General features: G+C 34.6%; 1 protein-coding gene across 4 annotated transcripts in view; it reads left to right on the top strand.

Moving 5' to 3' along the window:
• Calcrl (calcitonin receptor like receptor) overlaps positions 1 to 14,853 on the top strand; it is a 100,298-nt gene that overhangs the window by 71,262 nt on the left and 14,183 nt on the right. For all 4 annotated transcript variants that reach the window (XM_003478784.5, XM_013142482.3, XM_023561023.2 and 1 more), the window contains 4 exons: positions 8,854 to 8,980; positions 11,677 to 11,830; positions 13,167 to 13,227; positions 13,309 to 13,375. In XM_003478784.5, coding sequence (XP_003478832.1) covers positions 8,854 to 8,980; positions 11,677 to 11,830; positions 13,167 to 13,227; positions 13,309 to 13,375 — 409 coding nt within the window. The remainder of the gene's footprint in view (positions 1 to 8,853; positions 8,981 to 11,676; positions 11,831 to 13,166; positions 13,228 to 13,308; positions 13,376 to 14,853) is intronic.

Below are 14,853 nucleotides of genomic sequence, written 5' to 3'. Positions count from 1 at the left end.
GATTATCTGACCTGAAGAAATCAAGCTACTTTCTTGTGATTATCCATTCTCAGGCCATAGATAAAACATGAGAAATCTTCCTCAAGTCAGACTCCCATGTGGCATGGCCCAACCTCTTATGTGTCCAGATGTCATAACAGGAGCCTGTGTTTTCCAAACAGGCAAAACGGGGCCACTCTTGCCACCTACTTCCTTTGTAGCGGGGAACAAGTGATTTTCATTTCTCTCATCCTGAGTTTCACATCTTCACAATGCAGGACACATTAGTGCTGCATCACAGATTTGTTCCAAAAGCTGATGGAGCGCAGTACTACCGGTGAGACGCAGGGTTAACACTTGCTTGCTTCAGAGTGTCACTAGCGAATTGCCACCACTCAAAATAGCCCATTAGAAGACTATGATACCAGTAGTTGTCATTGTTTGGCCTATGAAACCAGTAGCATTTTAAAAAATCAAAGAATAACATTTCTAGTTTTAGATACACTATATTTAGGAAGAAAATTGTGTGATATTCATGTTGAAATATAAGTAAACATGCAATGAATAGTTTTGAACTAAATTAATCATATGTCAGAAAGACAATGGCTAAATAAGGCAGATAAGACTAACAAGACTTTACTCCTGCACATAAGACACCATGAAATTTGCCCCATCCTTGAATTCATATTAAAGAATTCTTAGTCTTTAAATTTAGACATTACTTACTTATGATTCCCAGAACTATCCACTGAAATGGGGAAAGTCCCCATGACTAAGGGAAATAAACATCACATAGTTTGCTCAGGGAAGCAAACATTCTTTTCGCTGATATTTCTTTATACAATCTAGGACTTCACATTGTATCTTGCACATAGTAAATGATCAATACATTTTTGAAGAAAACAGACATGGACTGGTATTGAGGCTTATTTGCATGACTGACTTTCTCAGGTCTTATCAGTGACCTTTAATAAAAACGTTGGCCTTTGGCTTTTCCATCAGCAAAGAAATGAATGGGGCTAAGACTAAAATTCTAATTGGTAAAAACAAGATGGGAAATTCTGCAGTTAAATTAAAGCAAGCCCAGAGCTACCTAGAAAATACAGCATTAAGTGGCTCACAAAGACTTTTATATAGAGTTGGGGACACTAGAAATCACTAGCTTTACTCCACCTAACCCAGAAACCATTCCTAGAGGAACTAATGTTCTATAAAAAAATATTATGTATTAAAAACATCTTTCTACTTCTTAATTCAGTTCCTCACAGTAGTCTTCCTGGTTCATCTTTAGTAGAGGAAAACAGTTTTCTCTTTTGGTAATTGAAGGTCACTCATTCACCCTAATAAAAACCCAGAACTACACAAGATGTTGACTTAGGGTACTGTTCGTTATTTTTTGTTTTAAAAGGGAAGAAAAAGTCTACTCTTCATCCATGCTTCAAATTAGAAGCAGAAAACATGATATACTTGTTTTATATTAGTACCAATTAAAGGAAAAAGCTAGAGCAGACGATAAAAAAGAAAGAGAACAGCAAGGGAGGGAAGGAGAAAGGGCCATAACTGGAGGGTTTGCCAGGCCCTGAGAGGCAGTGACTCGTGCTCATAACAGTCCTTGGAAAAACAAAGCAGAACCCTTTAGATAAAAATAAAATAAACTTTACTGGAATTAGTTGCAATTTATGTTTTAATTACTGTTTAAAATGCGAAAGCATGTCAGCCCTTTCTCTTATTTCCAATCAACATGAAACGATTACTCTCCTAGCCCATAAAAGAGAGAGTCTGCATCTGATTTGTAGGAGAAAAATCTCTCTCTCTCTCTCAATCTCTCTCTCTCTTCTGTCTTGTCTTTCTCTCTCTTTTTCTCTTTCTCTTCTTCCTTCCTTCCTAAAACTTTTTGAAATGTCTTTGATGACATTTAGTACACTAATTCCAAACAATTTTAAAGACAAGCTGCATGTCTAAAACTATAGACAATGTTATTTTTTCCAGGTAGTTGCTACCGCTCTGTGTTAAAACTTCAGTCAAGAAACACGTATCTAGTTGGGAAGGCAGCGCATTTTTACTTTCCTAAAATAACATTTTACTGACTTACTTTATATTTTCAAAACAGCTAACCCAATTCTCTCGATTTTTCTTAGATTATATCTAAATATGTTTTAATCAATATTGTGATTTTTTCTTCCACTTAAAAAAAAATAAAAGCAAACATTCACTTAAGTTGTTTATATAAAGCCTGGCAATTTTGCGCTGTAAGTGATTTGACAAAGGCTAGTTTTAAAATTAATCATCTACTATTCCCTGAAGAGCATACTGGACAATGCCTCCCCTCGGTCGTCACTTGGTTGGATTTTTAACTTCCTTTCTTTCTCTCTTTCATTCTTTTTTTTTCTTTCTTTCTTTCTCCCTTTTTTCTTTCTTTCTTCCTTCTTTTCCTTCCTATTTATATATTTTATTATATTTAATATTTCAATAAATAGTACTCAGTCTCTATCCAAATTAATGAATTTTAAGCAATGTCCTGAAGAAAAAATCCATCCCCCTTGTACTGAATGTAGCAAGAGCTGAAAACTTTCCTATTAGTAATGAGAGTCTTGTTTGGAAAACTGTGTCCATTTTATTTATGCAATAACTGCTTTTCCACATTAAAGAATCAGATTTGAATAAAGATATAGTAGGACAGAGGTAGTAGATTTGGTTTAGCAAAGGCCATTTCTGCTTTAAGATAATGGATATTATTTGGCTTAGGAGCGGAGTCCGGGTTTGGAAATGTAAAGTAAATAACTACATTAGAGTATTTGGATTGGTAAAATTGCAATTGTAAAGTTACAAACACAAGTTAAAGATCACACGCTCCCAGTTCTAGTGATATATTCATAACTATTTAATTTCTTTATATTTATCTAGTCTTTTTGAGAGAATATACATAAGAGCTATTTTAATATACTTCAACTCATATGAGCTTCAAATGACATGGTTTTAACAAAGCTGATGATGCATTGTTTTTATAAAAATTTTATAGTTATTTCAATGAATTTTATAGTTTGAGAGACAGAATAGAAAACACATTTTTCTCACAAAATATATTCTGTCATCAAAATATATTCAGTCTTGCAGGTAGCGTATTTTCTTAGACTCATTCCACAGATATGACTCTAAATAGGAGGCAGGTCAAAGCAACCCCCCCCCACACACACACACAGAACCTTTGTATGCAGGAAAATAGAAAGCAAGAATGATCGGAGATTCTGCTGTTAGCATCTGTTGATGGACAGTAAGATGTCAAAAGCACAGACTGCCTTAAATTGATGAGTTAAAGATGCAAAGAAAAATAAAGATCAAATAAACTATAGCAGAAAATGACGCAGCCCAAGAGTGCATGAGCACTACATGAGGAAGATCATTCTAGTAGCAAAGCCCTTTGAATTTAATTTTCTCCATCTATAAAGTGGAAGAAAACAAGGTGAACCCTTGCCGTGCGCTGTCACATGATCTGTTCTTCCCGCTCTGCAATAACAGGAGTCCTGTGACTGGACTCGGGATGTCTCCTCTGTTTGGAAAGCTTTGCTTCCCAACCTTTTCTAATTTTTAGCTCTATTTTGAGTATTCGCCTCATCCTGGCCCATCTCTCTTCCTTAGTTTTGATTTATAAATTTTGATTTTGCTATTTAATTTATTGTCTATTTGTCTTGAGCTATAATGAAAATAAACTGAGTTTAGTACTTTGTTCTGTTATTCACCACCATATCCCAGGGTTTCGGTAGACAGCTGCAAAACAATAAATACTAAATAAATAAGCTAAGAATTAAATAGATAACCATAAGAAATTTAAATTCAAGGGGTCAAGTAATGAAAATATAAACTGTACAAGGAGAAAAGAAAGGGAAAAGATTGTGTGTATGTGTATCATGTAAACTACACTATTAATCTCTCTTAGTTCATCAAAATGAACAATTTGTGGTTTCATTGATCACTTTTTTCTTGCTTATATCTTGTAATTTGAACAAATACTTCGAAAGACAACAATACTCAATATATTGACCAGTATTAATTTCCTATTGTTTTGTTTTGATATTGTTTAATTATTTATTCTGTTTGATATCCTTTAAAATGAAAAACAAAATCTTTTCAGCTCTGAAAAACAACAATATTGATAGTTTAACCAAAGAATGACTTTGAAAAGCTTATATCTGTTCTGGGATATATTAGGGGCTCACTAAGTGGTGGCTGCTCTTAATTTACTTTTGGGTAAAAATTTTACTTTTGAGAGGTTTTTGTTTCATATTTTTTTTTTTTTTCCGGACAGTCCTGGGACTGGAACTAGCCTCGTCTCACTAGGCTACATCTCCAGGCCCCTCTTTTAAAAAAATTATTTTTTGAGCAGATTTGTAGTTTTGTGCTACTTACAAGGCTTCTGTGACTCACACTGTTTCTAATCTGCCCTAGTGAGGGGCGATTTCCAAAAGAGAGCTGTTGATAGGTTTCCACCACTCCCTGCCACCCAGATGATTCTGTCACCTCAAAACTCCATTCAGTAAGCCAAACACAGAGATAATAGTTCTTCTTTGAATGCATTTGTTATTTTTTTTTTTTTACCTGTTTCTGACCGCACTCAGATTGACTCTAACTCTCCTTTCATATATATAGTTGGTGTTTTACTGGAAAAGATCTGAGAATTGGGAAATTAAGTTAAGTAGACTAGGATAAGAAAGTGGTGTTTGTCAATTAGGTTAAGTTTACATTGTTTGTATTGCCTGGTTCCGTGATTCCTTTTGTTCATTGGCACTGAGAAAATTGGTATGGAAGTTTCTCCCTCGTGTCCAAATCAAACAAAAACAAAAGAAAGCTCTTCACCTATGTTAGCGGCAAGAAATTTGAAGAAAGGGTCAACATAGCATTTGGGGTCACCATGGTTATGAATATGGTGATTTTCAAACAACTACGGACAGGATAAAATTCCTTGGAAAAGTAATTTAGGCTGTTTGCTCTACTGACTTTTACTGTATAAAAAATTTCCTCCTAAAGCTAAATCCCTGCATTTTTGTCCAAAAAGATGACAGTTTATTTACTATTTTATTGAGCTAATTACGAATGTTTGTTTAATAAACAGGCAGTTTTATAATACTGAGGTAAAATCTGATGTTATTTTATTACTGTTGGCAAAAAAACTCAGAGTATTTAATTAAAATCAATGATCGACAATGATGTTAAATATGATAGCTAACTTAACACCAAGTATTAACTATAGATTCAATGGTATATTAACCATAGATTAATTTGTTCCTTTTAACTCTCAAGCCAAACCTACAAATATCCTGCACTAAGCATAAGGAAACTGAGGATCAGAGGCCTTAGAAAGAGTAACTCAAAAACGTACTTAAGTTGATGGTAAGGTCCAGACTCATGCTAAGATCAGGCCTCAAAGTAAATTGAACATTAAGTGCTGATTTAAAGATACCTGCTTCTAATCATTCCAAAAAGACATGGTTCCATTCTACATGAGGAATAGTGGTATTGTTTACACACTTGTACCATCTATCTCTGTAATCCTGCTTGCCAAAACTGCACATATTGAAATGGTGTCCTAAGATAATTATATGTAAAGAATATGAATTGGAAATGGTCCAGTCCCATCACCACACTTTCTATTCTGTGGTTCTGCTAGAAGACAAAGGGATATTATAAAAATCCAAGAGACCAGAGAGAAGGTTTTGGAAAACATTGTGTAAGCCTATAAATAACTGATTTTAATATACTGAGTAAAACAAGAACATTTAAGAATTTAATGTAGGTAAAATTGGTTAGAAGTTAGCATTTGAAAAAGATCTTCAAATTTTGAAGTCTCATTTAAACAAACCACTTGTTTACATGTCTATGGTTTTGATTTATAAGTTGATTTCATTTGTAGGAATCCGGTTACATGTGTTAATGAATATGTTTAGAAGAAAGCAGAGTGCATCTCTAGGAAGTTTTTTTACCACAAGACACTGATAGAAACCATATGTTAGATAGCATCTGTCTGAATTTAAATCACACTGTTCCTAGAGGTACCAATGGAAGAAACTAAAGCAATAGGTTAATATTTTAGACAGTAGGATCTATTTTCATCACACAAAGTAATATGATTGGAAAGTGGTTCCGTTTATCACATCAATTTAGGCAGCTCAATTCAGTGTTCAGGGTTTCCAAAGCAGAGGTCGCTGGTGTGAGTTATATTGGGTGGGTTACCTAGATTGACAATAAACTTGGGTAGTTTCATAAAATCCTCTAAATAGTTTTTTAGCCCAAAAATGAAATAATTTTCATCATTCTCTTAAAATTTTAGTGTTTTTTCCGGATACTAAATCAATTTAGGTGGATTTCATTTTTTGCCCCAAATAACAGAGAGAAATCTAGTGTGCATCCTTCTGTCACACTGGGAGAATACGAAGCCACTGGTGGTGTGCATATCCCCACAGTGGTCACATCTTTAGAAGAGCGTGTATAACACAGCTCAGGTTTAAATCTTGTCTTTAAAGAGAGATTGTGCTACGAGTAGACGTTGGGAAAAGCAGAGAGCTCTGAGCAGAACACAAATGTAGATCATCCCAAAGAAAGGGAGGGTGATTAAGTGTACACAAAACAAATGAAAGCTTTTTTAAAAACTGCGGCTAGCATTTTATGTGAATATCTTTCAGTCTTATCAAATGACTATTACTAATATCAACGGTTATAATTAACGCTGTTTATATCATGTTCCTTAGGTTCTATCTATCAGCTTTTTCCTTCTCATTCATAGGTTGCTAATTTGCAAAGTCTATTTTCAGTGTTCATTTGCTTTAATTCCTATTTACTTCTAACAAATATTTCATATTTTCTCCCTAGGAAAACTTTTGAGTTTTTCCTCATAATCGGCAAACTAAAATATACACATGTTTATGAATAAACCTAGATATAAGGATATTCAGATGAAAAGAGAAACATAATTCATTTAAAGAAAACTTTATTTTTCCCATAATTAACAAATATAACTAAATCCTGCTGCAAAAAAGGGGCATCTTTACATGATAGGAAGTTCCTCCACAAATAAAACTCAGCACTCCGCAGACAGAGATTAAGCTCAAAGCACTGAAAACAAGGCTGCGTGAACCAATTTTACATGTTTGCATGTTTTATTATAGAAGAGTGATACATTATAGAAGCACACACGATGCATTTGAGGGAGTGTTAGTTACTAGACCTTTTCTCTTACGCATCAATTCTCTTTACTCTCTGAAGACAAACCAGTCATGTTAGTTCTATGTCATTTTATTGAGAACCGGGATGTTGTTATGATGTGTATCTCAGTGTTGCAGTTCCATTGATAATACCAAGAGTGATGCTAGTATTTTTTTGCAATTTAAAATTATTTTCTTTTCTATACAATATTCACTTTGTATATCAAGCTTTACCTCTGCCTACCTCTCAATATCACTACAGTCAAGGCCAAATAAATAACCCCAAATATGAAATGAGCGGTTATTTGTTGATTACATTTTGGAAGTCCTCAGCTCGTTTAGTTTATACTTGGTGCTACACAACTGTCTTTGTGCACTCAGTTATCGTTCTGAGAACCATCGCCTCCAGCAAGACTTTTGTATAAATCTTCACTAACAGCACACAATTTTGTGGAAAGCACATGTTGGAAATCCAAAATACTAATTTGGATTACGTTCATTTCCATGTTCTTTAAAATATTAGAGCTATGTATAAACTCATAGAACGATAGCTGATAGAAGTTTCTGAAGTAGTATAGCCTAAACTTTGTATTTTAAAATATAGGAAGCCTGGGTATCTTACTCTACCTCTAATATATTGGACATGGTGCTTCTTTCTTTCTTAAGAGGTATGGGGTAAAATTATGTAAAAGTTTCAAGGGAGTCTGGTTTGAGTTGTAGCAGATTATCTATGATGGCCATGTTAATAGCATAATTTAGTAAAATATACAGCATGAGATTTTAATGTTCTGTGATATCTTCCTATATACGTGCTTAGACCTAACATTAAACATTCAGGTTCAAGTGGATTCCATTCTATTATTTTAAAAGCCTTCAAGTGTATGCTTGATGAATAGGTAATGTGTGAGTTTCCCCTTGGGTAGTCAAATACAGTCTTAGAGTGCAGATGAATTCAGCCTAAAAGGTGGCATCGTATATCACTCTAACAATGTCTTTTTCCAGAAATCTGTGTTAAACTTATCTGTTTGCAGTGAACTCTTCTTGTACATTTATTTTAGACTGAAAGAACTTCAGTAGAAGTGGTATTATTTTTATGTCTTATGTACCACTGGGCCAATTAGAAAACATATCAGCAAAACTGAACCGTCCTGGCGGTTTGCTATGTCTATACTTTCGTCAGTTCGTCTACTCAGAATGCAGTGATATCTTTCTCATAATCATTTAGCTCCACAACAAGCACAGGACAAATTAAACAAAAGAGCTTATCTATGTGGCATAATGAAAACCACATTATCTGTAAGAGAAATTTACAGATAAATACACACTGTTCAAATACAGTTAACAGTATAATTTTAGATGATTCAACTTGACTAAATCCCAGTTTCTACTTTTGCAGAATAAATAAAAAGTACTAATCCTATTCCTATGCTAACAGAAGATGTTAGTGCAAAGATTTAAGACAGATTTTTAGTCCCAACGTAAAGTAACTCATTTATCTCTAGATTCTCAAGAATTACATGTTTTCCTTAATTAAGATTCATTAGGAAGGGATATGAGGAAGAAATAACTTCTACAGAATTAGAGCAGCTTCCATGAATTGATAATGCACCTTAGTTTTACGAGATTTAGTAAAAATGTGGAAACCTTTTATGATACCAACACACTGTTTCTTGTTTTGTAGGAGCCTAAGCTGCCAAAGGATTACGTTGCACAAAAATCTGTTTTTCTCTTTTGTTTGTAACTCCACTGTGACAATCATTCACTTTACTGCAGTGGCCAACAACCAGGCTTTGGTGGCCACAAATCCTGTAAGTAAAATGAGCTGGAGTCTTTTGTGTTCAAGGGTCAGTGGGCAAAGGCAGGTGGCTGCCAGAGTGAACCCCACTATGTGTCATGTGTGTAATTGGGTAGACGTGCTTGTCTGTTCTCAGGTCTAAAACACAGACAGGGTTATGGCTATACAACAGTCAGGACAGGCAAGTTTCTTAATTCTTCCTAAGATGTGAAAAGTGCATAACAAGAGGAAGAGTAGGTTTCTTTGTTCCTATTATTTACATGTGACACACGTCTCCACTTTACTATGACTAGAGAGGACTAACTGTTGGGCCACTGGACTCGTAGCTCTATAACACCTAGTTGATCCAATTTGAAAAGCCCATCAAAGCAACTCACTGTGACCAGGAGGAGATCATGATATGGAAATGCAGGCCTTAAACTATGTTTACAATACCAGGCTAACTAAAAAATCAGTGAAACAAAGAAATTAAGGCTTATGCACCTGCTAAGTCATGTTAAACTTCATTTACATAAAATTTTAAATAGACCTACCCACCCCTCATTGTTCCAGTGAACATTTAGAAATTATTTCTTTAGAAGCCAAACTTTAAAAATATAAGTTGAAATTTACTTTTAAGTTTGTGTACATTTTAGGCAAGCAATATGCATGTGCAACCTGTGTTTGCCTGGAAATACTTGTACTTACAACAAACATACTCAGTTTTAAAATATTGTTTTCATAATGTTTGCAGCATATAGAACACAGTTTTGGGGAGTACATGTGTGTATGTGTGCATGTAAAGTGTTTTTTTAAGAGATTAAATTATCAATTTATGGCAATCAGAGAAGGGAAGGAATTTTCACCCAATGGGTCAATAAACAACACTGTCATATGTGTTTTATGTGTGTTTTTAGGGTAATTTCCAAAGTTCTAAAATTCCCTCTATTGTTTGCACATGTGCATCCGGATTGTTTAATCTTGTAGGTTCCACTCTGGAGTCACCGGGCTAGGAAACACACTGGGGTATAATTAGCAGTACAAAAACTGGCTGACATCCTGTCAGAAGGCAGCGTGTTTCTCTGGAACAAGGAGATTCAGATTTGTCACAAGGCTGTAAAGCAAATGTTTCAAAATTTTGTGTGTTTTGCAAAAAATATGAACTTTAGTATAGTTATTTTTAGTAATTTCTTAGAAAAATGTATTGCTTATGTCACCAGTGTCCTGCACAGAAATCTATTTTTGAATCGTGCTCTAACTTCTTTTTGTCATGCTATTGCGTAGATTACATTTTAATGGAATCAAGAATTAAAATACCAGGGGCTGGGGTTTTAGCTTAGCAGCATAAGCACCTGCCTTGCAAGCAGGCGGTCATGAGTTCAATCCCAGGTACCGATAAAAATGAAAAAGACAAAAAACAAACAAACAAAGAATTAAAATACCGATTGCATCTGAAAATCTGAAAATATATACATAAAAATTTGAAGCACCAGTCTATCATTTCTTCATATATTGTTGAATGCATCATTTTTATCTTTGGGAGGATGTTAATACAATATTGTGTTTCACATAAAGTTGCATTACTTAAAAATAAAGGTGCATTACTTAAAAATTTTTCACATATATGTGTATACTGAAGAAATAGTCTTTATAAAGTCATTCAGGCAGGAGGATTGTGTATAGTGGTAGAAGTAGCCTTGGAATTACAAGATTTGTGCTAAGGGTATATTTTGATTGATTTATAAATACAAGGAAATCACTTTTTCTTTTTCAGTAGTTAGTTTTTACCCATAAAATGCATGGTTATTAGTAATACAAGCCTCACAGAATTATTTTAAGGATTAAATAAAACAATATAAGTAAGGTTTTAAGCTAGTTCCCATATAAATGCTATTAATATTCTGTGATAGCCCAATATGTACTTTTTAATGCTTTTCACTTATATTTTTCTATTTATTGAAAAAATAGTATTTCAAAAACAGTGATTTCCACTACAAATTTATTGAATGTTAGATTGGAAATTAGAGCAGATGGGAGTACTTTGCCATGTATTTCTGGACAAACTTTAAATTTATTCCTGTTCAGGGAGTAAACTCTTACTGCTTTGGATTTTCTGTCCACAGTATGTGAGCCTCCTTTTTCCTGAATCAGTAAGTGTAGAGAAAGTAGAGAGCTCAGAAAAAGAGGGAAAATGTTCTTTCTTCTTTACTATTCAGGAAACACTTGTACTTTATATTTGGCTAGGATGATATATGGTCCTGTTACTTTTTTATTTAATAAGCATTTGCAAATAATAGCACACAGTGTGCAAAACTTTCCAAGGCACCTGTAATTATTTGTTTTTAAAATCATTATGACTTTTCCCTAATGGAATGTAACAATCAAGGGATCTAAAATTAAAATAGATTTTAAAATATGCTCACATGACATGTTTATATTCATAGTTACATAATGACCAGCAGACTTTAGGAAAGCATACACTCAGTAAATGAGGAAGATTTCAAGTTTACAGAGCTTTCTGGGACAGCGACAGCAATAAGTCTTGGGAGTCTGTGGCTAAAAACACTAAGGGCACCACTAGATGAGTATAAAGCCTGGCATTTTACCTTCTGCATGATTAGTATACACATATTTGTGTAGAAAACAGAATATTCTGTGTTTTCCTGAAATTAGACTATCACTTTATATAGATTCCAAAACGAATGAAATTTGCACCCTTTCTCCCCAAAGGTGAGCTGTAAAGTGTCCCAGTTCATCCACCTTTACCTTCTGGGCTGTAACTACTTCTGGATGCTGTGTGAAGGCATTTACCTGCACACGCTCATCGTGGTGGCTGTGTTTGCTGAGAAGCAACACTTGATCTGGTATTATTTTCTTGGCTGGGGTAAGAGCCACTTTGCACTTCTGCTAATCCAAATGAACTAAAAAGCTTTTAGAGGATGCAAGCTATTTGGGGAATAAAAAATGTATTAGTTTTCCATTGTTTTTAAAGACTGCCAGATCTTTGGTGCTGCTTCTTGCTGTGAATTGAAATCTTTAAAGCAAAGCTTGGCTGTCTGTTTCATTGTTTACAGTAGTCACTGGCTGATTAGTAATACAATGTCCTTTTTTAATAATTTTATTTCAGTATTCCAGTGAATAGTTTATTGTGATTGACACTGTAATGATTAAAAGGATTAAGATGATGCAATAGAGGTCTTTTTGTATCACTCTGAATTTCCCTTTTTGCTATGCTAAAAGAGTATACCAGACTTACCTAGGTTTGAGGATCCATCTTAAAAACACTAGTGTTTGTATTAAAAGGCCAATTTGTAATTAGACTAGAGGTATCAGTAATTAAATAAAGGCAGGCAAAAGATCCACATAATATTACACAATATTATTTATAAAACAAACAGTGACACACTGCCATATTGAAGAAGTAACTGAAGTAAAGCAAAATATGAGATTCTATAAATTACTTATATAAGACTAGTCTCCAGAAACAAAACTGAAATATGACTTATCTATGTATCTATCATCCATTTATCATGTCTAAATCAAGATAGAAAAACACACACTCTTCATTTCATTTTTGAGAGATCTAATTGAAAAGTTCAAAACATACAACATTTCGGGTAAAATAATAATTTCTGGCTGGTGTTGTGGGGCATGCTAGTAATCCCAGCCTTCAGAGGCTGAGGCAGGAGGATTGCTGCAAGTTCAAAGCCAGTCTGGTCTACACAGTGAGCTCAAGGATAGTCTGAACTACAAAATGAAACACTCTCTCTCAAAAAAAAAAAAAAAAAAAAAAAAAAAAAACAAGTAATAATTTATTTCTCTCTTTTGCTTCAGAAAACGGGTATTAACCTGGTTGTCACTATAAAAACTCTCTACAAACTTAGTTAATTCCATTTCACAAAAGTGTATGAAAACTGAATTTCTTCTTGGGATTTAATCGTGAATTAATTCACTAAAACTCTGAGGAACACCAATTCAAAATGAGTTTCATTAAAACAAAATCTACAGGCATATTTTCATATAAGTGCAGAAATATAAATACCTGAGAGTTTATCATATGTATTGCCTGGCTGTACAGATAACATTTACTCAATAAATATATGGTGGCCAGTAATTGTTGTTCCTAAAATATCTCTGAGTTTCATATTTTATCCTGTATTTTAGAAGTGCTGTTGATAATAATATTACCTATTTCTCTTCCTTTTCTTTGACATTTGTAGGATTTCCATTGATTCCTGCCTGTATACATGCTATTGCCAGAAGCTTATATTACAATGACAAGTAAGATATCTCTCTTTATGATTTCTATTAGAACTTAGTAAAATGAAAACCTTTGACATAATATTTTTATTTTTCTCCTAGTTGCTGGATTAGTTTTGACACCCATCTCCTCTACATTATCCACGGTCCAATTTGTGCTGCTTTACTGGTATGTCATTCAAATTCTCTTTTTCTTAACCAGTGTGTCAATTTCCAGAATCATTCCTCTGTGATACCCTCCAGATTCCAGGGGTCAAATATAACGTACACAGAGCGCTTGGCTGCCTAGGGTTTGAGGAAGAGGCTGTTATTTGAGGTGTGGGCTGGAGGGGTAAGGGAACGAATTTGGGAAGGATGATCTAGCAATGAGAACCAAGAGTGGGAAGCTACTGTCACCCCTACTGTTGCACACACAGCACGGGGCAGTCCTAACGGAGTTGGACATGTTCTGGGAAATCACCCAAGGAGAGTCCTGGTGTCTGGCAGAGGACAACAGCTGCTGGCAGCCACAGCGCAGAAGAGGAGACACACCAAACTGCTCTCTCTTCTCATGCTCTGTTCTCTTGGTTCCTTCCATGGCCAAGTACAGCCAAGGTTAGAGGGCAGGAAAGCCCTAGCCATGAGTCCATCCTCAGATACCTTGAGGATCAGGGAGAGCTGAGCGCAGACTTAAGGAATCAGGGAGGTGAGGGAGAAAAACCAGCACATCTGCACAAGCGCGGTATTCCAATGAGGAAAAGAATTTCATTCCAAGATCATTGCTTAAATTATTTTATTCTAATAAGCATCACAATATGAATGCGTCAGTTGGACATCTTGAGGCTGATTTAGAGAAGCAGAAGTCTCTTTCAGTGCTTTTATTGTATTATTTCAGTGAGTGAATGGATTAATATAAATTAGCATGGTTCTCTCATACAACATCAGGGATTCTAAAGCAATTAAATGTTCCTAAGAGCGAAGCCTTAGTTACAGCTGATTTGGAAGTGCATTTAAAAGATAGAAGTGGTGTGTCTTTCAAATCATATTCAAAGCTACCTGATGGTAGCTTTCAGACTCATTGTTACATCTAGATTCTCATACTATTTTTCTAGACTTTTTAGCTTTGATTTAGCGTGTGGCTGTGCTAGACTACCACACAGGCTATCCTCATATATTCCATTACCAAGCCAGTCTCAAAAGTTTACGTACTTAAGAAGGTGACTTCTGCTAACTGCATGAGTTTAAATTCTGCTTCCATCTTTTACTTGCTATCTGATCTTAGTTAGGTAGAAAATTAAACAGTCACTCCATACTTCGAGTCTCCTGATTGCAAAATAGACAATGCAATAACAACTTTTACAATAGCAACAAACTGATGGAAAAATAAGTTTTCAAAAAACAATCCCAATCAACACACACACACACACACCAAGGAACAAATTTAATGATAAACTTAAAGATCTCCACAATGAAAAATATAAAACATTAATGAAATAAATCATAGCGAAGATACACAAAACTGGAAAAACATCCCTGTTCAAGGATTAGGATGATTAACATTGCTAAAATGCTCGTACTGCCCAAAGTGACCTATAGATTTAAGTCAGTACTCATGAACATACCAATGACCATCTCAGAGAACTAGAAAAATCAATCACAGAATTAGCA

The sequence above is a fragment of the Cavia porcellus genome, unplaced genomic scaffold, assembly GCF_034190915.1.
Source record: "Cavia porcellus strain 051 isolate PalLab524CR breed Dunkin Hartley unplaced genomic scaffold, mCavPor4.1 scaffold_12, whole genome shotgun sequence".
NCBI classification, from domain to species: domain Eukaryota; kingdom Metazoa; phylum Chordata; class Mammalia; order Rodentia; family Caviidae; genus Cavia; species Cavia porcellus.
This window is presented reverse-complemented; position numbering and strand designations above follow the sequence as displayed.